The sequence below is a fragment of the Ambystoma mexicanum genome, chromosome 8 (genome assembly GCF_040938575.1).
Source record: "Ambystoma mexicanum isolate Mex_15411 chromosome 8, UKY_AmexF1_1, whole genome shotgun sequence".
Taxonomy (NCBI): Eukaryota; Metazoa; Chordata; class Amphibia; order Caudata; family Ambystomatidae; genus Ambystoma; species Ambystoma mexicanum.
The window spans coordinates 1,117,001,383-1,117,027,572 of NC_090929.1; the positions used below are offsets into that span (position 1 = coordinate 1,117,001,383).

Sequence of the window (26,190 nt, forward strand, 5' to 3'; positions counted from 1 at the left end):
GACTTTCTCTAACATTCTCGTGATCTGTTGAGCGCACACATGTGTGGGACCAAGTGCCGTGGTAACCATCATTACTATATAGGCATTAGGAAACAACCATTTCCCTTCAACCATGTCCACCCAACACCCATCATCATCGAGTTTCCCCAAGCCCTCAGCCCACCTCTTGGATTCTTCTAATGTGGCATCGGCTTGAATATCCCGTACAGACCCAACACCCTCATCCATTGCATAGGCATCTACAGTCTCCCTTGAAACATACATCTCCGTGAAGAGATCAGAGGCAGTTTGTCTAGCTATTTGATCAGCGAAAGCATTCCCTTTCCCTACATCATCTATAATTTTGCGATGTGCTGCGCACTTAATGATTGCTAACTGACTAGGGAGCGTAAGCGCTGAAAGCAATTGTACTATCAGGGAGCCATTTTGGATCTTGGTGCCATGCGAAGTTAAAAACCCTCTCTCTGACCAAAGTCTCCCAAAGTTGTGAGCCACCCCAAAGGCATACTGGCTATCAGTATATATGTTTACTGTTAGCCCTTCGGAAAGCTCACAAGCTCTAGTCAATGCTATAATCTCTGCGGCCTGTGCAGAGTTATGCGTAATTCTCTTGGTCTCCACAACCGTACTCAATGTCGTGACTGCATAAGCAGCTGTGGATGTGCCATCCAGTAGTTTGAAGCAGGAGCCATCACAAAACATCTCCCCTTGTGGGTTATCCAAAGGAGTGTCCCTCAAATCAACTATGACTTTTGTATCTTGTTCAGTAGTATACAGGCAGTCATGTGACTCTTCGTCACCGCAAACAGTATTTTGCGGGAAAGGTAGGAGTTCAGCCGGATTAAGAACGCAGCACCTCCTAATTTGAATGTGGGGAGCAAACAAGATTAATTCATATCTTGTCAGTCGTGCGGAAGTGAGGTGTTGCGTTTGGGTTTTGTTCAATAGAATATCTACAGAGTGAGGCACCATCAGGGTGAAATCATGGCCTAGGACCATTCCCTCACTCTGTTTTACAGACGCAGCAGCGACAGCGCGCAAACATCTTGGCAAAGCGCATGCAACAGGATCAAGGGCGGAAGAGTAGTAACCGCATGGACTATTCTTCCCTCCATGTTCCTGCGTTAATACAGCCAAAGCACATCCATCACATTCATGCACAAACAACACAAAGGCCTTCTCATAGTTCGGTGTGCCCAAAACTGGCGCCGAACATAATGCAGTCTTGAGCAACTCGAATGAATGTTAATGCTCCGTATTCCATGGCAATGGCGAAAAAATACCCTTCTTCGTCAAGGCCAACATCGGTTTTATCACTAGTGAGAAGTTTGGTATCCATAACCTACAGTAAGAAGCCATACCTATCAAGGCTCTAACTTCCTTTTGTGTATTTGGGACATACATGTCAGAAATGTGTTTTATTCTTTCAGGTGTCAATCTTCTTCCCTCCTTTGACAGGAGATAGCCTAAATAGGCGACCTCCTGGCAACAATATTGAAACTTTTTGAGCGAAGCTTTGTGACCATGCTTAGCTAGATGGATGAGCAACAACACAGTGCCCTCTTTACAAGAGCTCTCAGAGTCAGCGGCTAAAAGCAAATCATCAACATATTGAAGCAACGTACAAGTAGGGGGCAATCCAAGGGTATCAAGCTGCTCTTTCAAAGCCCTACTATAAATACTAGGACTCTCAGTATAACCTTGAGGTGCACAAGTAAATGTGAATGAGCGTCCCCCTAAGGTGAACGCGAACAAGTATCTACTATCCTCATGTATTGGAATACTGAAGAAAGCATTCTTTAGGTCCACAACACTGAAGTGAGTAGCCGTAGCTGGAATCATGGTTAATATTGTTGTCACATCAGGCACAATTGGAAATTGCGGAGCGACGACTTTATTAATGGCACGTAAATCAATTATAAAACAAAATGGAATTGCATTATCACCTTTTTTGTACACGGGTAGAATCTGACTATTGCACAAACTTCCTGCAATCTCCTCAATCACCCCACGATGCACAAAATCGGAAACAATGCTCTTCAAAGCTCGCTCGCCTTCAACTGAGATCTTATACTGTGGAATACGGGGCAGCTTAATTCCATGTTTCAAAACTATTTTAACAGGCTCAATCTGCAAAACACTGACATCATTGTCATCAACTGCCCACAAACACTCTGGTACATTACTGAATTCTGGCGGCAAAGGTCTAGTCAAGGATTGCGAAACAGAACATTGCTGTGGTGAAATCGTCAAACGCACTCCATCAGAAGAACAATGAATTACCGCATTTAATTCCTTCAACAGATTCAACCCCAGCAAATTCTCTCCACAATTCGAAGTCAAGAGAAATGGACAGTGGTCCGTAAAGGGACCCAAAGAAATAGGTACCAGTGAAGAAACCGGACAAACAACTGGTGTGCCAGAAAACCCTACAGAAACATTGGTTTGCCTTGACAGTGGAATGTTTGGAACCCGAGAATGAGTGTCTATCAAAAATTGATGTTTCCTATTTCCCACTTCCATTTCAACGTAGGGACCTTTCTGATTAACGGGAATAGGTGTAGGTTCCAAACCCTGCTTCGGGCAATCCTAACGAAACAAAATATCATCAAAAGGAAGCTCTTCAGATAGATATGCAACAGAAGGATGATCAAATATGTTTCTAGTATCCACACTCGAAGTCTGATTATCCTGTGAAAAAGGTTGTTGGGGATCCTGCGAAAACTGGCCTCTACCAGGGCCCCCTACACCCGGGCGACCTCTGGATCGTCTACCCATATTTCCAAATGTGTTATTCGACCTCTGTCGAAGGACGGGGCATTGTGCACGCCAATGACCCTCCTGGCGACAATAGGCACACTGGTTAATATTCACAGGACCCAAGGGCACATTCCCTTGTGGAACATACTGACCTCTAATCTGCGAACTACCCCCTCTGGGGCCTCTAACAATTTGCTGTAAAAATACTTTAGTCTTCAAATCACCTTTTCTCTTCTCGACTCTATCTTTTTCATTATTGACACGGTTCTCGTAGTACTGAGTCATGTGCAGTACTTCTGATTGGGATTTCGCCTGCCAAGCGCTCTCAGAAGACATAATTTGTGACTGGATGTCAGGCAGCAATCCACGTACAAATTTGTCCACAAATAATCTTTTCCCAGACTGTGTGCCTAAGTCTTGTCCACTGAAATCCGAGAATACCTGTTTGAACCGATTAAAGAACTCGGTAGCACCCTCAGATTTTCCTTGGACACAGGCCGTAAACTTGTCCCAAATAATTCTCTTTCCGGGGATTATAGTTTTCAGTTTTGCAATGATTCTGTCAGGCAAAGTTAGTATCACCTGAGGTGGTCTCTCACCTGCTGGCCTTCCCCCATCAAGCCTAACTATGTTAGCACATGTATCTCCCAACCCTGGAACATCGTCTATAGTTCAAACTTTTTTCCACAAATCTACAGGCAGGAGTACAGGGAATAGCAAATCAATGTCGCCTAGGGTAAACACTGAGGACTGCAAAACGCACTCTATCTCTTTATAGAACCCTGTCGGATTTTTCCTAATGTCAGGAATAGTTTGTCTAATAGTATTCACTTCCTGTCGTGAAAACGGGACGTGAACAAACTGCGATACATAATGTGCAGGAATGTCCACAGCCGGTGTACCTGCTGCAGCATTAGCAGGAATCTCAAACTTTGGGACAAATGTCGGAGGAACCTCTCTCACAGGCAACTGAGATGTAGGCAACTCCGAACGCTTACTAAGCAACAGAGCTAAGTCGAGTGCTAAAGCAGTTGAAGAAGTGTCAAGTGAAAAAGCTCTTTTATAAATGCTCAATAACTCTGTGGGACAACTAACCTTTCTCTTTAAACATTCATCCTGCAGGTACTCTACCATTGCCTGTATCACTTTCCTCTGCATTTCTAGCGTATATTGACTGTATGTGTCATATACCTCAACTGGAGTTATCGATATGTCTGAAATCCATCTAATCGCATCTTTTGTACAAATTCGCTCCTCCTCAGATGTCGATTTACGACACGGAAGAAATCGTTTCTGTACATACATACTTTCTTCTTCGTCATCCTCATTCCGTAACCTTTCCAACTCCTTTCTATACTCAAATATCCTCTCAACATGCTCATGTACCTTCTCCACAGTGTCTCTTGAAAACGCTAAAGTATTCAGGTCCCTCAACCCTTGTGGGAGTTCTGCATTATTTAATTTACCCCACATTACACATAAATTAATCCCTAAACCTTCAATGAAAACATTTTTCTCAGGAAAATTATCCATATTAAAAAGTGTGGCAAGAACATTAGCTCGATCATCTCTCTCCATACAATGCTTAGCCCATGCAAACAAATCCTGTTTCTTTTCTGTAGGAACAGTATTACGAGTAACAATCCTCGACCCCGCGCCCTGATCATCTACAAGCGGTACAGAACTACTTGGGAGTGAGGGTGCAGGCAAATTCAATGGAGGTACTATTACTGGTGCAATGGGAAGAGGCAGAGGAGCAGGTGGAGGAACAACAACAGGAGGAATAGGAACAACAGGTTGAGCAGGAAGAGCAGGAATAACAGCAGGAAGAGGTACAGCAGGAGGAAGAGGAACATACAGAGGTGGTGCAGAGGCACCAGTCCTTTGTTCATTTAACAATTTGTCGATAAACTCATCAGAAACATGAAGATCTTTAGAAGGATAGATTTTCTGAATACCAAGTGAGAAAGCCCTGTCCATATTCCTAACGGACTCAGACTGTTTGTCCTGATCATATAACAACGCCTTTTCAGCATTTGTTTTATGACGGCGCACATGTTTTTCCCTACTTTTAAGCTGCTGCAACGCTTCTCTTTTGCAATTTTGCAAAACATCAAATGCTGCAGGTCTGGCCTTCTTTCTTAACAAGACTGACTCTAAATGTTCAATACGAGGGATCTCAAAACTACCATTGACTGGCCACTGAAGTTCGGAGGCATGTCTGGTTTGTCTGTGCCAAATTTTATTAAATACTACACTTCCAATGCCATGCTTACAGTACATAGTACATGCCGGTGACCCCTCCTGTGGTGCCAGACGGCTAAATTCCAAAGATTGTCTATCGCTGCGGAATAATGGCCTAAAGCAGCTAGACAATTTCCCAGGCATTTCTCAAATACTCAGTGTTACCTGGTCAATAATTGTGTCTGCAGATACAATGCGCCAAATTCAAATTGTCAGGGTTGAATTAAGAGTCGGGTAACGACTCACCTGACCAAACCTAAGGAGGACCGATCGGTTTACAAAGGACTTACCTAACGAATTTTACCTTGTGTATGGTGATTTCGGCAAATCTGCCCGCCGCAAAAAATTAACCCTCGTCAAGATGCTGTCTCAGACCACACGGCTACCGTCCAGGGAACGGATCGTGCAACGCTGTTGAGGTGTCGCGTCTCGTTCAGTCGGGCCCGTTATGTCACACCGTCCGATCCCGGTCCGATAGCGTGCGTCAACCTTCAATAATCCGGCATCAATCTTGAGGGTCCCTATTCCGGGCGCCAACTGTGAAAACAAGGAAATAAAAAGAGGCAAAACCAAAAAGGAAACACACCAAACACAGTTTACAAAGGAACATACAAAGCACTTTATTTTATACTGAATCCAGTAACAAAAGAACAGAACAAAATTCAGATAGCTATCGACCCTCAGTACAACACAGCGAACTCCGGCGTGGTTCGGTGTGCTCAGTGAGTGCAAATATTCATTGAAACAGTCAGGCTTTTATACATTTCTCCAGCCTGTTGTCCAGCCTTTCTGCAGGTTAACCATTCCATAAATAAGTTACTGCTCTAGGGTCCCTTGCCAGGTCAAATCTCGTTCATCTTAGGTTTATACATTAACAAGAAGAAATGGTAATAATGTATGCTCTATGCCTAACATTACAATGCGGGACTTAGTTTATACAATGTAGTTAAGCAGGTGTTCTCATTCAATTATAGATCAGTTTCGGTGATACAGGTAATCCATTGCACACAGGTCAGCAGCAGGACAAGGTCTCAGCTCATGACCCTAACATGTGGCCTGCAGGCAAGTTATACATTAGCTGTACAGAGGTCATGACAATCGAGTTCTGTTCTGAATAACATAGGCTACCATTTTAGCTCACCTGGTGACTTTATAGAGCAAGAAAACCTAAAATGGCGGTTTGACCCAAAATGACAGTTTACATGGTTTCTAAGGTCAGGACCTTGCAATGCGAGTTTATTCACATGTAGTTTATAAGCAGCTTGTTAGCAGCTTGGCGTAGGCCAATATACATATATTCATAGCAATAGGAGGCACGATATAATTTCTAGTTTGACAAGGTAACATAGAAACTGTGCTATATAGAAAACCAACGTATAAAAATACTCTCCTTAACTACCACAGTTTTCATCCATTAAGTCTCAAAGAAGACCTCCCATATCGCCAATTTCTGTGAATTTGCAGAAATTGCATGCAAGTGGAAATGTACAAACAATATGGAAAAAACCTCAAATCTAGATTAAAAGACAGAGGATACGCTAAAACCACTGTACAAAGGGCGTACAAAAGAGTACTACATACAAACAGAGGAACCAGTCTGGAACCGGTTCACCGGCAAACTGAGGAGAAAATAATGTGTGTTAGTACATACAGCCCGATCAGTAGCAATCTGAGAAAGATGATTCGCAAACATTGGAAAATGATCCAAACACAGGATTTCAATCCTCCAGTCCCCCGGTTTGCATTTAAAAGACGACCGAACATTAAAGACACCTTAGTACATACATACCCCAACACCAGGACTATGAGAACATCACAAACATCGCTATGGGGATTACCCCCTGTGGAAGTTCACCACCGCTGTGGCAAATGTTCAGTGTGTGCACAAACCACCACAATGAGGAACATCAAACTTTGCAATATGGTAGTTCAATGAAAAGACTTCACTAATTGCCTAACTCAATGGGTTGTGTATGCCATTAAATGCCATTGCGACTTGGTGTACATTGGGAAAACCAAAAGGCAAATACGCCAAAGAATTTGTGAACATACGTCCTGTATTCGTAATAAAATTGAGAACAAACCCCTGGTGGCTCACTTCACTATGAAACAACATAAATGCACTGACTTGATATGGTGAGTAATTCAGGTCATCAAACCATCCCCAAGAAGGGGTAATAGAGATATGAGTCTCACCAGAAGTGAGCAAAAATGGATTTACAATCTAAATACAGTGAAACACAGGCTTAATATTACCGTGGAGTGGAGTGCATTCCTCTGACCCAACCTCATCAATTCACACACCCCTGTTGCGCCATTGTAACACTCTTGGTCCCAACAGATTCTGCCCTTTGTTTAGTATAGCTCTCCTATCCAAGCGTATTCACCATTACCTTTCTGAGACGGGTTTCCACTAGCCATTGATGAATTAATAACGGCAAGTGACACACATATCAACAGGTGGGCGTTCATTTACACCCCCAGACTCACAATCTGTGAAGATGATTAAGGAATGTGTTCCTTCTTTCTGTTTTTTCAGTCATTAACTCACCAAATGCTTATCCTGAGTAAGCATTTGTTCATTATTAATTTGTGCTACACTTCAATTGCATAAAGGGTAATACTAAGTACCAACAGCCATCTGTTGGATAAGCACACAATCAGACGAGCATTAGCGAATACATCGAACCGCGCTCCAAAGCTCAGAATACATTGTCATGTGATTTTCCACGTTAATACACCTGTAATCAGGTGACCTTTAAAAGGATCTGTGTGCCATTCACACTCCATTGCGTGTATGGAAGACACTACATCCATCCTGCAGACTGCAGCGAGCAAGATACGAGCAAGCTGTTATTTCGGAAACAGGTAAGCCCTCGCACGTGCGTTTAACTTAAAGTAAACGCTACAAAACAACAGTGTCACACGCGCACAAAAAGCCGTGCAGTTACCAAAACCAGGACAAGCAATACTATGCAGGTCCAGCTCATCGCCATCAGGCCAAAGAAGCCTATGGTTGTGTTTGAAGTTTAAATTGGATATAACATCACATAGCCCTCACAATATGTTGGGGCAATTTACCAGCTAGAACTTTTGTATAGAAATATTACACGGTAATATGTCGTTAGATACCCCGCATGGCGATAGGGGTATATCACGCCAAAACAAAACAAAATAATAACCTTTTTCTAGTGTATTCAGATTCAGTCAGGTAGCATTACACTCTTGTAAATAAGTAGGTATGAAGTATTACATACAAGTCCATTGAAATTCCAAAGCTAATAGAGTTAATAATGCTGTTTTTTAACAGACATCATTACAGATACCAGCAGTGGATCGTTGCTTTGATCAGGGAAGCTGTCCACCATCCACCTTCATTAAACCAAGAGTGGCATCGAAGACACACCCACACACCGGTGTTCTCCGTAAATTCCTTAGCCATTAGGAAGTTTTTCTACAAAAGTAATAAATAGGCAACTTACTAGGTCCTTATTGCTTTCTGTCCCCTTTTATATAGGGTTCTGGACACTGGATGATAAACCACACACCCAGCAGTCCCAGCTCAGTGGTCCTAACTACAAGGTGCAGATCACAGGTGGGTACAGTGCATTGGTCTAGGATAAAACAAACTAGCCGTCACCTCTAAACAACCAAATTGGGAAACACTTTTTTCACATTGTAATATATGTAAAATATATGTTTTAGATGTGGCACTTTATGTGAATGGGGAACAAAATTAATCTTCTAAGAAAAAATGAATGCCCTGAAGATGGCCCAACACTTGTTTAATTGACCACTGGAGACAACGGTGGTACACCATCAAGGTCCGAAACATATGTCGACCTAAAAGGAAAACTAAATGTTCTTTTCCTATGTCATGCATATCAAGAATAATTACTATGGTGGAAGAAAATTCAAGCTGTAGAACCCCGTTGTTGTTAAAAGTATGAGTGGAATGAATTGTATGACTGGTTAAAGTAGAAGTCAATAATGTGTTTTAAGATGTTTTTATGAATCATCATTAAAGAGATTTAAGGTTTTGCTAAATTGCATCCAGTCAAAATAATTTTCCCCATAAGGTGTTCAGTCTGCAAAATACAAAAGCAGTCTCTCTGTACCTAAACCTGTGTCCACACAGGACTTCTAGAGAGGGGTATTCAGTCTGTTATGTAATTTTTCTCTTCATAGACTCTCCCTTCCAACAGACTTGACCCCCCATAAACAAAAATAAGGGAATACCCACTTACATAGCTCGTCTTCAGCAAGATACACATTTTGTATTCAATAGGCCCCTTCTCTGTGTTAAGGTTTTACGCCTGTCATTTTTCCAGAGTACTTTGCCATAAGTACAAAGTATTTCTAATTAGATGCCTAACCTGGCCTTTCCTTTTCTGTTCAAGGGCTGTCAGAAACACCTTTTGGAAATATTGTATGTCAGAAATATTTTATGGATTACTTGTGGGAAAGAGCAGGGGAGATTGGGGCTTTCCTCTGAAGTCCATTTTCATTGGAGCACGTCTTGCTCATTTTCCTTCAGGAGGCACTCCTGACTCCACTTCTTTATTTTGTCTCTGTGGGGTATGGTATGGAACCCCCCATCTTTTTCCTTGGTCCCTGGGGTCCACTCCTCTGGTTTCCCAGGCTGGAATGCAAGGAGGTTATTTTTCCATAAATAGGAAGAAAAAGAGACATTCAGTATTTCATACAATACATAGTTCCCTGGAATGTAGGACATGGATTTTGAAAAAGGAAATAAAAAACATTACATTGAAAAGGATATGACATTGCGGATAGGAGACACCACATTACAACTTCCTTAACGTTTCCAATGATTTTTTTATTAAACTACTCACATGTTATATGTTTCCATCCACGGTTTTCATCTTTACCTCAGATGGTTCATCAGGCCAACCATCAATGGGCTCCTCAATCAGTCTTAAAGCTTGTCTGGGATGACAGCTTTTCAACTGATTGATATGGACCCATTTCTCTTCCATCTGTTCTCCTTTTGAGATGTGGATCTTGTAGCAACAGGTGATATGTTATCTTCAATTTCAAAGCTCCCACGCCATGACTAAAGGAATATCCGCTCCTTGGTCTGATTCCTCTGAAAATTGTACAGGTAAGCCTTGTCACCTACCTCATACTCCTTGTTTGTGATCTTTAGATCATAATAGGTTTCCTTCAGCTGACTTTTCTTAATTGTGCTGAGCATAAGCAGAAGCATGCTGCAGGTGTTTCCTTACATTTTCAATTTACTCATGAGTGGTGGATGCATTAATCAGTTTTTGCTCCTGAATTCTATACAGCAGATGCTGAGGTAACACCATTTTTCATCCGCTCATCAGCTCAAATGGTGACTTTTTTAGTTGCAGAAGATGGTGTAGACCTAATCGCCATCAGGACAATAGGTAATCAAATGTCCCAACTTGGTTCAGATCCTGCCGTGAACTTCTTTAAGATGCTCACAATCATCTAGTTGTATCTCGCTACCCCTCTGCTTGAGGCTGTGTGGTAGGCAATGTGGAGTTTTCTTTTTACCCTTAGAATCTCCCACATCTTAGCCATCACCTCACTGGTAAAATGACTTCCTCGATCTGACTCAATCCTTTGCGGGAGACCGAAATGAGAGAAGATGTGATTGATTATTAGGGCGCCAGCTGTCTCCACCTTACAAATCAGGGAAGGAAGACATTCCACCCACTTTGTGAACAAGCATGTCACCGTCAACATGTACTTGTTTCCCCTGGAAGAAAGAATCACTGGCCCGATTAACTCGATTTGCAAATCAGACCAAGGAAGTGTCATCCCCTTTTTTGTAGGGGAGCTCTGTGTGTGAGTGAACTAGGTTGATATTGAGCACACACAAGACACCCCTTGAGATAAATGTCACCCCTTGAGATAAATGACACAGCTGTGTGTCCAGTATGGAACCTCATGCAAGATTTCCAATGTTGTTTGAAATCCCATATGACCAGCAGTAGCCACATAATCGGTGTGGTTCAACATCAGGCTTTGGAATGAGGTAGGTACTACCCACTGGTCACATCCAGATAGGGATCTCCATACCAACAAACCGTCTTGGATCTGGAACATCTTGGAAAACGTAATCAGCCCCCGGAGTTCCTCTTTACCAACATAATCCGATTCTGTTAGAGGAAAGCTCACATGGTCTTCTATGTGTTGATAGAATTTTCTAATAATCGGATCTTCTTTCTGTGCAGTGATCAAATATGCATCTGTGATGTCTTTACTCCACTGGGTAGTTTGAGAGCTCATTAAAGGACTGAGTTTGTGACATGGTGACAGCAACAACTTGGATTTCGCCCAGCAGTGATTCAGGTGCTTTGAAATCCTACTACAGCGCTCCGGTCAGCCAGGTCATTTCCAGTCTTATCTGGCCCTTCTATTTTGGAATGACCTCATATTATCTTCCTATAGGTGTTCATCTCATTAGATGTCACCAGATTATCAATTAACTGGATCAGTTTGCCATGCTTTAATGGTTTGTGTTTTGCATAAAGCATGCCTCGATTCTTCCAGTTAATCAGGTTTTCCATTACCCCATTCCTGACATAATCAGAGTCAGTGATTATTACCAGTTCTTTGAGTTGGTGGTGCACTACAGTGAGGAGGGCTTGATAAACAGCCATCAACTCTGCAACCTTACTGCTTCAAAGTGATATTTTTTACTCAGCATAGGGCATCAGCATTTACTCAGGCATTCCCAATGCCAGACACTAGTTCCATTTCCCTGTTATTATCAACATGTTAGGAGCACCCAATCACATAAACTGTGGGTATCCCATGACATGTGTTTCTTCATAGACCTTATCCGGAGAAGTTAGGCATGCTTCATATTGTTGTTGGTCATTAAACATTCGTCCTTGAGACAGTTTTCTTGAGCACAAACATGCAAATCCACCAATCCTTACGCTAGAGTACTCTTCTTCTTTTGGGCACATCTGACATCCACAGGCAAGCCTTGCATAGTTAGAAGCGAGAAAGTAATTCTGTAATTAATGACGTTCCCCACCCAGATTCTGTCACTTTGTAAATATATAAGAGTTGGTGAGGAGTCTCAACGAAAATGTACTCCCCCTCGATGAATGGGCAGCAATGCCTTTTCACAGTCATTGGGCCTCATTACGACCCAGGCGGAAAACCATGGTGCTAATAGCACCATAGTCCATGCCGGTAACTTACCGATTCCGCCACGGAGAAAGGGGGAATTACCACCCCATCACAAAGTTGGTGGGGCGGTAATTCCCCCTTCCTCCATGGCCCTTCCCCATTCCCATTTTTGCCCCATAGGGCTCAATGGGAATGGGGAAGGCGCTAAGTACGGTACCGCAAATTGCGGTACCGTACTTAGCACCAAGGTCCCTTTGCGGGTCCCTACTTTAACGGCTGGTGTAGACCAGCTGTTAAGGTTGGGTCCCGCAAAGGGACCTCGTAATCAGGCGCTAATGGGTTAACGGCGCCACAGCCTTTTACGGCGCCGTTAACCCATTAGCGCCAGGGTCGTAATGAGGCCCATTGAATATTTCCTCGACAGAGGGCAACGGTTTACTCACTTCAGAGATTACTTTGTTGACCTTGTCGTGCTTTTGGTACAATACTGCTGATACTTAAGTTTCTGAGAACCGTGTCTCCAAGAAGAGCTTCTTGTTCTTGAAGGAGTAAGCCATACAAGGAGCTTGGGGAAGGCTTCTTTTCAGTTTAACTATCTCGGATTGCTCCGACCCCCACTCCCACTTGACTCCGGCCTTTAATAGATGGACCAAAGGACAAGTGACCTCTGTATAGTCTTCAATTAACTTTCGACTATAAATAGGGAGTCCAAGAAGGCTTCTTAAGTCTTGCAGAGTAGTAGGGTCTTTTAATTTAATTAAGACTTCCACCTTCTTTGCCTGGAGATTAAGACCCTCAGGGGTGATCTTGTGCCCTAAGAAGTTCACTCGGGTCTTACACCACTGTACCTTCTGAAATGACAGTTTTCGTCCGTCTTTCAGTAACTGGGTCAAAACACAGCAGATTTCTGCTACATGTTCCTGCACAGTTCACCTCTTGATCAGAACATCATCTACATAGGACAGGTTTCCTCTTTTGTCCAAATCAGGCACAGCCTTATGCAGAAAGATGTTGTAATCATTGCCAGAGTTTATGTATTCAAAGTGTATTCGGATCCACATATATTGTTGACCCCCACTGGTAAAGGCAGGGTTGTATTGGTCTACCCTACTCACGGGTACTCACCAGTAGCCGTTGGTCAAATCAGCTTTGACCCTTGGATCTGTGTCAGCCTTTGATCAATGTAGGGAAGTGTTCATCTTGACATGTGGACCTGTTTGTTCAAATCCCTCAGGTCTGCACATAGTGTTGTTCATTGGCCATTTGGTTTTAGTATCCCAGTACAGGTTTGTTAAAGGTACTGTGGATTGGATTCATTAATGTAACGCTCACCTGGCTCCCACGGAGGCGCTGGTCTAATCTGGGTTGCTGTGGCCTCTTCAAGCGTGATGCGCAGAACTCGGACCACCGATTGAACAGGACCCCCAAATCTTGCTTGTCTGGCCTGTAGGAATATCCTTCTGCAGATGAGAAAGGAGATTAACTGTCTGCAGAATAGTGTGCTTGCTACCCTCTTTCCCCCTTCGTTCTTCTCTGACTTCCTCTAAAACCCCCGGTTTAAGCTCACCTTACGGTTTGGAAGGATGAACTCTCCATCCTGCTTCTGGTGCAGGGGCGCGCGTTCATCCAGTTACTTCACTGGTTTTCAGAATGGCGCTGGCAAAATCCACTTGACTTTTCTGAGCGATACGCCGTAAGTATGAAGATTCAAAAGTTCAGGTGTGAGCCTCTTTTTATGTTGTCTTCCTAACCTGTGATCTGTCCTTTATTTCAGGTGCAGAACGAAGGCGATGCGTTGAGGGGTTAAATTGCCGATGGTAAAATCAGGTGAGTTAGTGATGAGGGCGACCTCTCTAAATGTCTTTATAATTCCCCAGTAATGTCTTTTGTCCTTTCCCCATAGGGGCCAGGGTGCGGCACCTGCCAACGAAGCGGCGCCGACCCGAAATTTGGAATGGTTCACCAAGAAAAGCCGGTATGTATCATGGCTGAAAATTCGGCTTTCCTCCTGTGTTCCCTCTGCTCACCTTTTGTCTCTTCTTCTCTCCCCTAGGTGCAGAGATGTGGCGACCGGTGCTGACAGCCACGATGGAGCCGGGAGATGTCTCGAGGACAGGTGAGTGAAGCTCGGCGCTGCAGCGAGCAACGCAATGCTTTTAAATGGAAGTCTTTCTTCAAGATTGCTGGCGTGAAGATTCCGGATGCAGGTAAGAAGTTTGAATAAGTTCTTGGTTTTCACCTTTCTCTTCTCTTCTTTCCTTACAGGTGTTCCAGGTTCGAGGCGGGCGTGGCTGGAGTTCAGGTGCAGGAGCAGACACGGTGAGCGTTCAGCTGCTGGGATGCAGAACAACGCGAAGCACGTGTGGCTGTCCGGGCGTGGCTGTTTATATAGCCTTGGAAGAAGTCCTAGGTAAGTATTCTTCCACAGCCCCACCCAAGTAACAAAATAGTCCCTTCAGTAAAATAGTCCCTCCTAAGCCTCATTTGGCTTGGGTCTTCATGCAGCATGGTCTGCATCAGGTGAGTATGCAGCATGGTCTGCATCAGGTAAGTGCACCAAACACTTTCCTTTATGAGCCTGGCGCCTATGGCGCCCGGACTGATGTCCAACATGAGCCTGGCGCCAAAGGCGCCAGGACAGAGTCCAAAGAGCCCCTATAAGGGGCCGCTGGGCTTTTACCTGGGGGCATGATGCCTGCTCCCGGGGGTGCTGGGCCTGGCCTGGTGCTCCGGGGGTAGGCATCATGACAATTAAACCCACAGGATTCGAGATTTTTAATAATCTCTGTGAGTGACTTTATGGATGCGGGAGGTAAACTGTTTTTGTTTGAAAAAAAACAGGAGCCGTCTTGGGGTCCATGGGTATGGTGGTTGAATAGATAGATGTGCATCCATAATCATATGAGTCCACTGAAAAGATATCCTGGAAATCTAGGAATACTTGTTTCATCTTTTGTTTTTGCTCCTTGATCTCACAGGCATCAGAAAGAATGATCTGTTCTTCGACCATCTGCTTGAAACCTGGAAAGACCTTGGTCTTGGCATTTTTAGCAGTATCCTCCAGTTGAATGGAGAGATCTCTCTTTGTGGTGTTAACCTGGACAGGAGGTACAAGGGATTTGAGGTCGTTTTCATTGTCTTTGGATACTACCTCTTCCCTCCTGATGTCACAATTCACCTCTTCCACCCTCTTAAGGGCAGGAAGAGTACACCAAGAAATACCCCAATGCCTGGTAAACATCTTTTCTAGAGAAATACCATCGCTGATTTCGAAACAGTCATTTGCGATTGGTCCCATGATTTCATTACATAAATCAATAGAATAATGTTGGGCATCAACCGCCATTTCATTAAGGGTGTCTGCACCCAAAGTGATACTTTTAGGGTTGCTGTTATCCACCAACATTTGAATGGTGTCATGTTCTAGGTTCACTAGAGGTGTGGGATTTAAATACAAACCTTGTTGTTGAAGATGGTAATTCAAATATATATAGGTGTCCTGATGTTGGAGGTTCTATCATCGCTTAATTTGATGGGGAATTGTTTCACCTGTCCTGGGATGGTAACCTCTTCTTGGACCTGAACTTCAACCACATAAAGCAGCAACTGAACTGACCAGAATGCTTTTTCTGTGTTGTCAAAGCCCATGGGGTTACCCCCCAGGGATGACCAGGCTTTATTATTAATTAGGTCCAAATTGATTGCGAATCGGTCGAGAATGTCACTAACTAAATAAAAGACTGAAGGGACATCTTTCACAACCCAATAATTATGTCCTATGCTTTTGTAGCCAATTGACATTTTTTGCCTACACCTGCTAGGCCAGATACTTTTGGAATTTTGGGTTTCAAGACCTACTTCCATTTATCAACCAATTTATATGTGGCAATGGTCTCATCTTTTGTTAGTTTCCTGTACAATCCATCACTGATGAAGTTTTTTCCATTATTCAGTCATAGTCTGACGGGCACAGGCTCCTCCCCCTCATTTATCTGAATGGGAAAAACAACTGTTCATCCTTTCTGTGAAAGCCTGTCAGACTTAGAGCTGGTTTTCATCGTCTTTTTCCACGGGACACAATGTTTCTCTGACTTTGGACAGGTGTAACATTTCAGAGTGCTCCCTTCCAGTGTGGACTGCCACTTAAAACTGGGAGGAAGGTTGATTTTCAAGAATAGAGAAGGGTTTCCATCACGTTTGTTCTCTTACAGAGATGGCGGTGATGTATGTGACCTTTTTGTTTTTAAATGGAACTCCATTTTCTCTGAGCGTTGGTGAATTAAATGGCAGGTACCATTCATGCTGATATAATTGGTACTCATTTTTAGTTTTATAGGATGGTTAGTCTGCATCCAGTGGACCTTGTTTACACAGTCGATCAGGGGTTAAACCCTCTGAAGGAGATTGTTCCCCAGTAAACAAGTGGTGCCATCTGGGGTCACAACTATCACTGGGTGTTTCAACCAATATCACCGAAATTGTATTTCCAGATCTGCAGTCCTTTTGACTGAAATATCATTCACATCGAAATTTTTGAGTTGTCCGTTAAGAGGTTTGAGGGGAATTTCTTGGTCTACTCTTCCTGCCCTTGCGGGTGGAAGAGGTGACCTGTGACATCAGATCATGCTTAACATTCAGAATTCTTTCCCCCCAACTAAGATGGCCCAAAATATACCATTGATTTCAGATTCAACAAGTCCTATCTATAACTCATATAGAGCCACATTGATCACTCACCCTGTGCCAACAATGAGTCAAGTAACAGGCCAGAGTCTAGACAGAATATATATATTTATTTAAAGTATATGTTCAATTATTTTCCTTTCATGGTTACACGCACCGCCTTCTTTGTGGCACATAACAAAGCTTCGACACAACATGGACTTTCCCTTTGGTAATAAACAATGCAAATATTACTTGAAATAATTTAGACTGAAAACAAAGGACAGTTTTGATTTTAAAACAAGTTCCACACTACACATACCATGCTTGATACATGGGGTTTCCCTACAAACTCCAAAATGCTAGCAGTTTGAAATCACACAGACTCAAAATCGGTCTGCAATCAGGGTCTCTTACTCACTCTCAAGAAAGAGTGAATATTTAGCAAGGGAGAATTACACTAGGTTTCACTTTTACAAAACACCTCTCGCCCTGAACACCAAAAATCCAGGCATCAGTGAAATGCAGCACTCCTCTGTTTAAAGGCCAGGTCTAGGGAGTGGTTACAATTGGAAATGTTGTTTTGGGACTGGAACACCTTTTGTGTAAAGGGAGAGTTTGGGAAGTGGTATAAGTTGGGAATTTAGTTTTGTGGCCAGAACACCCCTGTTCATTAGAGAAATCTGGGGTGGACAGGAAAAATAAAGGCACCCAATTACTTTACGTGACTATAACTTAATTCCTGCTTTGAAAGAGGCTGGGAGTTTCATACTCCTCCAAGCTGCCCCCTGCATCAATCTTTTTGGGAGTTAATTAAATTAATATTCAGTCAAATATGCTGAGGGTCTACACAATTGCCCTTCCCACCCACTAAAAAGTGAAGATAGTAAGGCAGGCAGATCACCCCACACACTTTGGTTTCAAATGGATCAATTCTACTCGCATTGGACCTATGGTTAGGGGCACTCCAGAAAGACTGCCAGGCTCTTCTGGGAACAGCACGGGTCTGGTCACAGGCTGCTGTCAGAGGTAGTCCCAACATCCACCCCTCATATTGCTCTCCTTGAGGACCTGACCCCAGTCAGCGTTTGGCTTTCCCAGTTTCTCTCTCCATTGCAAAGTTTAAGGACTCTCAATGTTAAGGCCTCTCCGCCCAAGAAAGGTCAGGACACAGTCTCAGGATTCACCCAGGTGGATTATTTGCTAGTCCTTGAAGATGTTTAGCTGCTCTTCACCCAAGATGTTTTTTAAGGCAGGTTTTTCTTTGTCTACTTGTCTGTCTCCCCACTTCACAGAGCAAGTGCTTTTTAATGCCTAAGTCCCTCCCACGAAATATTAAGATCAGGAGGTGTCAACTTATTAACCTCAAATTTGTATTTGACCTCTACAGTTCTCGCCTCCTCCCAAAGTTCCACCCCTGTCTGCTGATTAGCCCTGGGAGTACCATGATTGAAGTGAAGTGGAGAGGTACATACCTTATATCATTTACCATTTTTTACATGACAACCTTTTCACTCACAAAGTTCCCACATGACAAAATGTACTAATTTACAAATAAATGCCATAATATATAGATATTTATGTTCACCTAATCATGACAGATAGGATCAACTGACTATCGCTTTGGCTAGGTATTACACGTGTGAGCTAAAGTTTTTTGCTCCTTTTGCATGAACTAATATAGTTTGGAATATGAAACTTCCTAATCTGCTATCTAATTTAATAAGCCCTTAGCTTCCCAGGCTACAGATTTCTAACATTTTCGTGGCAGCTATAAACACCTTTTTCAAAGTAACTAAAAAACTCTAAATCACACTTGAATCAAAGTCACATTAACACAATTGCCTGGAAATTAGCTTCAAAATGACACCTGTCATAACCCTGTAAGTACTATGGTCTCAAGATTATTGAAACATATGCTAGTTGTAATGTCAGTCAATGGGCAAATATTTATAACTAGGTTGCCTTAGTTTCATTTCTCTATTTCCTTGAAACCACGTAGTGCAGAGCATCTGTATTATCTTTGGCTGAATGTTGATTTAGCCTGCAATAAACTGATAAATCACTCTTGAGGAGTCCAAATCTGAATTAATGGTGACTGCAGGGATTGTATCTCTGTCACCAGATGGTCTCTGACATTATGAGGCTGTACTGGCATTTGCCATTTTGTCCTTATAATCTTGAGTTGACCACAATTCTGATCTAATAGTGTATTTTTTTTAATCATTTCACCAACCCCGGCTGGCTCTGTGTGGAAAAAAACCTGTTGTGAATGCCTAGTATGCAGGAGCCTCAAAGAGATCTCCCTTCCAGATAAGGAACCAATCAGACCTGCAATGGGGGTATGCACTTTGAAATCTGCCCAGCAACTAGAAGCATGCCTGTTTTGGGCTCATCAGGGATTTACATGGGGCATCTGAAAACAAAATAGCCTTTGCAATTATTGAATATTCCTTGTGTCAACTACAAGACACATCATGTCCATGATAAACTGTTCCATGTCTCATCTTCAGCAAAACACACATTTTTCATTCACTAGGCCCCTTTGATTTGTTAAGGTTTTAAGCCTGTCATTTCTCCAGTGTTCCTTGCCACACAAACAATGTATTTCAAATTAGAACATATCCCATAGAAATAACTATACATCTGCGCTAACCAGAATTTTCACAATAAAATGAATTCAAAAACTGAAAATTGTTTCAAAAGGTTGTTGTATTATTAAACAAAATATTTAGATCTCACTACTGGAAACAGCCAAATTGCAATCAAATGCAATTTTATATTGTTCCGATCACAATAACTTCAGTAACTATGCCATGTATCAGCCTGTTGAAACCTCAATACAAGTGTTTTTCAAAACCTGCGTGTTTTTCAAAACACATGGGAAGCCGAACGGGCTGGATGTTTTGTTACAGGACATCCATTTGAAAGAATGTTTGGATACCAAGGATTATGAGAATAGCGTCATTGTTTTTTGAGATCTGATGGCACATGAGCAAATCTGCATAGGAATATTTTGATTATCTTTGACCAACGATTGGCCATGAACAATAGGCATATCATACAGATACTGTGAGAGGGAAAGTCTAAATATTCATATTGTTGTATGGTCTGTTAAGTAATGGGGCAATTACTTACTGGACAAGGGAGAACTGGAATAACAGATGATATATCTTAGCCATGAGAAAGACCACTGGTCAAAACACCTGTCGGCTGATGCATGATATGTCTATTCAATTTATTTGTAAGTGTGACCAGAAGAAGTTAAATTGTATTTAACTTCTGTATTGAGGTTTAAACAGGATCACACATGGTAGATTTATTGAAATTATTGGTAATGTGATCAGAAAAATGCAAAATTGCATTTGAGTGCAATTTGGGTGAATTAAGTATTGAGGTCTAAATATTTTGTTAAATAATGCAACAGAATTTGAAACTATTTGGAGTTTTGGAGTTAATTTTCTTGTGAAAACTCTGGTTAACGCAGAGGTATACTCATTTCTATGGGATATGTTTTAATTTAACGTTCTAGGGTAACATATACCATATTCATATTTCAAATTAGTGGCCTAACATGGCCTTTCCTTTTGTGTGCTGGGGTTGTCATTAAACCCCACAATATTAAGCAATGTTTGAAAAGGTATTTTACATGATTGCTCTGTGTGGTATGATGGGCGTCATCCAAGAAGCAGTTGCATTTTCAAATTGAGGAGGAGAGGGGAGTGGTCGACAGTATGAAAAGTGTCAGGAAGGTCCAAGAGGATGAGTATAGAACAGAGTTTGGAGTGTTGAGCATTAGAGAGAAAGTTGGAGACAAGCATGAGTGCAGTCTCAGTGGAGTATTTACTACAGAAGCTAGGTGGAAGTGTATATCCAAGGCCAGTATCCGCAAGGTACTTAGTGATCCAATTGAAGACCACTGCTCAAGGACTTTTGAATAATGGGGAAGGAGGCAAACTAGTTGATAGTTTGATGGGATGTTTGGGTCAGCCAAAGGTTTCTTCAATAGGGGTAAGATAGTTGCAGATATGAAGAAGTCATGGATGTGTCCAGCAAGAGGTTAAATAGTTCAGAGATGGAAGGGCAAGTGAGTGAGGCTAAGACTTGGAGCATTTGGGGAGCAACAGGGTCGACTTTGGGAGAAGTAGTTGAGCGTAGAAGAGGTAGGGGGAGAGGTGGTGGACAGAAGAATGGTTGGGGACGGAGAGAGAAGAGGGGTGTGAGAGTGTCATAGGTTTTAGAGGACAAGTAGCATGCAAAGTAATTAGCAGACAGGGAACAGGCAATGCGTGTTGTGTCTTGGGAAGTGTGAGCAAAGATTGGAGGGTAGATGAACATTTGAAGGGGTAATTGCAAAGGGAGGAGATTAGATTTGTGAAGTCGTAGTATTTGGCAGCGTTCAGTGCAGCAGTTAGGGTAGCAAGGGAATCTTTGTAGTCTATGGGTAGAGAAGATGTCAATAATTTGCCCCAGCTTTTTGGAGCACGGTACATGTTTGTTTTGAGGGTCTGATATTCAGGGGTGATCCAGGGCAGAAGAATGGGATGGGAAGGTGTGAATTTGCGAGCAGGATAGTGTTGTTCAAATGGAGTCATAAGTGCTTAGTACAAGTCAGAGAGAGCACGATCAATGGAAGAGGCATGAATAGGGGAAAGAGACAGAAGACAGGCCCTCAAATCATCAAGTTAAGGGGAAAGAGAGTCCTTCTAGGTGTCCTCTTAGTTATCGAAGACTGGAGATGATGAGTAGAAGATGAGGGACTGAAGTGCTAAAGTGAACATGGAGTGATCAGAGGGAAAGGGGTCAATGGAGGGGTCAGAGAAGGACAGTGAATTAGAGAGAAATACAAGTCCAAGAGAGTTCCCATTAGAACGGGTAGGCTGTTGTTGGACGAATGAGAGATAGAGTGGTCATATAGGAGGGATTTAAGTTCAAATCAGGTGCTTGCAGTGGGCTAGGGAAGGTTAAAGTCCCCCAGCATGACAATGGGGATGTTGTTAGGAAGTGACTCAAGAAGAAGGGTCAGATCAGGGTCACCTCTATATTTTTGGCTCGCCACATGAATGACTTCATCGCCTGCTTTGCTGCCCTTGCTCTACCAGTACTGAGTCTCTGATGGCCTGAAGGGATGTCGTTTCAAATGCCAGGAGTCCATTAATTTGGTGAAATGTGATCCGGATGGTATTAATGTATCTGATGTTACAGTGTTCTCTTTCTTCTTTTCAGCCCTCTTACACAAGGAAGCCAACACAACGATGGTCTCACTGCAACAACTTAATGGACAGTCAAGACTTCTACCAATCCTCAGCAGCAATGGGAGGGCCTGATTAAGCATGTGTGAACTTTTTTGGATATACTGAGATCATTCTTTGGAACTGACTTCCTCACACCCTTCCTGCTGTGGACAACTATCTTCAGTTCAGACGTGCACTAAAAACCCATTTGTTCTGAGATCCTTTTTGTTTCTGCTGCTGTTGCCTCATAGCACCAAGTTGCCTCCGGGTGTGTTTGCGCTCTATACATTCTCATAACACAACACCCGAATTTCCACAGCTTAGGCCCTACCAAACATTTGTGAATTCGAGTTTGGGCAAGTACATTTTCTCATATTAAATATGGCAGAGATATGTGGTTGCTGGAATAATTGAATGAGAGGTAGAAAAGTGAATTACGATTTAGTTGAGTTTGTGAAAGAAAAGTGAAATAACATGATTTGCACATTCATTTGAAGATCCCAATCCTTGAAAGCAGGGGCATTATCATTCAGTGACTGTAACTGAGTTATTTTTGTGACAAACACGGTGAAGGAGAGAATCCCAGGGAACACCTTCCATAAATACGCACCTGTGACATTTATTGTCTGTGACTACTATGGAGGAGATTACAGTTCTATGACTGTAACATATTGTAACACAGCAATGATCTCCAGTGTCCAGTACCACGGAGGAGTCCATCACAGTGTTCGATTTGCTGCAACATGCAACGTCCGTTGTCAGTGACTAGGGCGGGGGAAGTTGGTTGGAGGCAGGAAAAACCAGTTAGTAGATGTAAATGAGTGTGCGACACACAAGCCCTCTTGCTGTGACTAGAAAGGAGAGAGTCGGGCTTAGTTTGGATGAGATTCATGCAGGCCGTCGACCATCGCAAGAACTTCCAAGTCCGCTGAAACTTGAAACTGCAGTTTAGTTCGTAAGTTTGGCTTTGCAGATGGTCAGCCAGGCGTAGCCCTGATACAGTATTTCGCCTTGGAAGTCCCTCTGCTTGTAACAGGAGAGTACCAGTCTCACTCGCCCGGTCTCTCAAGCCTGGGCCCGCGTTCAGGAACTAAACACATTGCACCAGTGTACATTCTGTTGCAATAGAGGGATCTTTCGGAGTTCCTTGGAACAGCCCATCCATGTTACAGGAAGAGGGGCCTGGCTTTGAACTTGGCTGTAACTTCAGGACTGCTGCAGCGGTCTGAGTGCTGACAGAGCATTGTTTTTGCACCACGAGAGGCAGAAATTGTACGTTCAGCATGACCTGTGCCTGCCAGGAAGCAGATTCTCCTTGGAGAGCTGGGACAGCTGCGTCTGCTGAGTAGAAAGCAGGGAGAAAGAGAGGAAGGAGAGGTGGGTTCTGTTGTGGGCTGCCTTCGGTCTCCGGGGCAGCCCACCGATGCCGTCAGGATCACCCGACACAGCGGATGCACTGCGCTCCGCTGATCGATTGTAGGGGAGCACCCTAAGGTGCCCGGGGTCACCGGGCGCAATCCTCACAGTGCGGGGGGTCACCCCCAGTTACCCGCAGCCGCGGCTCCGAGGGCACTCAGGCCGCGCTGCACACTAGGCCACGACCACGTGGCAATCACACACAGGACACAAAAAAGCACAGACACGAGTTGCCGCTTCCTGGGGCTCTGCTGCTCTGCCCTCGCAGTGCCAGCAAAGCCCCTTTTATTAAGTGAGCGTCATGAAACAGTCATGACGCTCACGTCAGAGCAAAACACTAGACCACAACACAACATCCCTCCTTTATTATAAACAAACAAAATCACAACAAACCCACCGCAAACATCAACCACTCTACTGGGTTCCACTGGGTGCCTTCTAATCCACGCACCAACTGTGCCCCTACATAATCACCGCAAAGATTGGGTGCATTCCAGTCCGCGCACCACCTAAGAGCTACAGAAAGCTCAAACATTTTAACACTGCAAAAGAAACAAGTGCCTTCCAGTCCGCGCACCACCTAAGAGCTACTGAAAACTCAAACATTTTAACAATGCAAAAAAAACAGGTGTGTTCCAGTCCGCACACCACGGGGCCCAACGACGGGCTCCTCCAACTCAGAAGATCCCAGGATCAAACTGGCCACCGGCGCCGCTGCAGGACAAGAAGAATATATTCTCTTCATATTCCTCCTCCCCCATATCATACGGTACTTCTCGGGGCCCTTCCGCCACCTGGACCGTCACCACCTTGGGGGTCCTTCTCCCCTTTTCCACGTTCCTCCCGATCCCCCCACTATGCTGGCTGGGGCTGGGGTGAGGCACACCTGTGCGAAGTGGTCTCCTTTCCCGCACCTTCCACAGATCTGTCCTATCGCCGGGCAGTCCTGTGGGTGTGGAAGATCTCACCCACACTGATGGCATATTGTGGCATTGGGGTCTCTCCTCAGCCAGTCTCCCCTCCTCATCACTCTTCCTCCTGGCCACCTGTTGACAGCGGCCACCTCCTCAACCTTCACTCGCTGCATGGGGACCTCCATCTTGAGGTGGTGTCTAGAAGAATCCATGACCGAGGCCCGCACCTCCGCCAGTTCCTGGGCCCGGCCAAGCTCTAATATGCGATCGAGGGTCAGCGCTGGGCCCCTCAGAACCTGCTTGCGCAGTTGGTGGAGCTGCAGCCGTAGATGATCTGTGCCCGGATCTCGTCCTCGTCGAAATTCCCCAGGGCACAGGACAGTGCAATTCTGAACAGTTTCCCGTGGAATGCATCGAGGCTTTTCCCTTCCGCCTGCCTCACACACCTCATCCTGAACCGTTCATAGTCCCTGTCAACCATGAGTCTGAAATGCTCGTTCAGGGCTGCGATGGCTGCGTCATATGACTGATCTCGGGGCCTTGATGTCTTGAACAGCCTCTGAACGGCCAGTCCGGCAGCGTACAGTAGTGTTGGGCGTTTGGCTGCGTCTTTGATATCCATTGCAGAGAAATACAACTCCAGGTCCTCCACCCAGGCCACCCACTGGGCCCCCAGACTTGCAGGCTCACCCAGGACATCGAAGTGGGGTATTGGTGCTAGCTGACCCCGACATATCCCCTCGTCGTCCGACATGCTGAATATTGTTGGGGATACCAGCTGCAGTCACCGGTGTTGAGGGGTGCCCGCAGTTACTGGGCCTCAGGTAGCTTGACCACTTTGTGGGGAGGTCTCTTGGCAGCACCCAAACGCTCCCGAGGTATTCGTTTCCCTTTCGTGGGGGTGTTGCTGGTGGCAGACTGGGGCGTCCCCGCTGCACTATACACCACTCTGGGCACACAACTTCTTAGCCCTGATGGCCACCCCCTTTTTCCACCCCCTGGATGATTTCAACAGGGCCTTCCGGTTCTCCTAGCCTAGGGCGCACAAGCACTCCAGGTGGAGCCGCAACCCCTAGGGCCCGGTTAGGTACAACTGTGGGGGTTAGATGACACCCCTCTTTCAGGCAGTATGTTTTATTTCCAGTCCTCGATCTTCACCCAGATGCAGCCCAGGGCTCGAGGGGTTTCCTCCTCTCGCCCGCCCCTAGCAGGACGTTCTTGCTGGTGAACTCAGACAATTGGGTTCTGCCCCTTTCCTTTGTCCTCAGGGCCAGGCCAGTGCTGGGGCCACTCCCCTTTTCTTTGTCGGGCCACCGCTGGGCCACACCCCTTTTCGGGGCAACCTTCGGTGTCCTCTCCGCCTGGGGATTCACTGTTGTTTTTTTTTTTTCCAAACAGAAATGTTTTCACCCTTTGGCAGCCCAGGGCTCAGCGGAGGTGCTCCCCGCTCTGATGGAGAACGCCGCTGCGGTCCGGAGCTCCAGGCCCCGCCCCCTTCCCTTGTTATAGGGCCAGGGCCCCCACGCGGCACACGCCACAGTCCGAACCTCTCAAGCTCGGCGGAAAAGTGCCCCCCCTCTTCTGGGCAGGGAGGCCGCTCCACCTCAAATGCCGCCGCGGGCACCAGGCAACCCGTGTTGCAACACCCCCACAGGTCCCTGGGCCCCTGCAACGCTGCCGCCACCACGTACTTCTCCCCACATGGCCGCCGACTGCGGCCGCATGCGCAGGTCCTTCTGTCTGCCCACTGCGAATGTCAGCAGGCGGGCACAACACCTTTGTTTCCAGTGTTGTGGGCTGCCTCCGGTCTCAGGGGCAGCCCACCG

At 44.6% G+C, this 26,190-nt stretch overlaps 1 protein-coding gene across 1 annotated transcript in view; it reads left to right on the forward strand.

The window, feature by feature from the left end:
• Positions 1-22,417, forward strand: part of CXCL12 (C-X-C motif chemokine ligand 12) — a 129,779-nt gene extending 107,362 nt beyond the window's left edge. Inside the window, exon 4 of the mRNA XM_069611152.1 lies at positions 22,027-22,417. Coding sequence (XP_069467253.1) covers positions 22,027-22,078 — 52 coding nt within the window. The 3' untranslated portion in view covers positions 22,079-22,417. The remainder of the gene's footprint in view (positions 1-22,026) is intronic.
• The last annotated feature ends 3,773 nt before the right edge of the window (positions 22,418-26,190 follow it).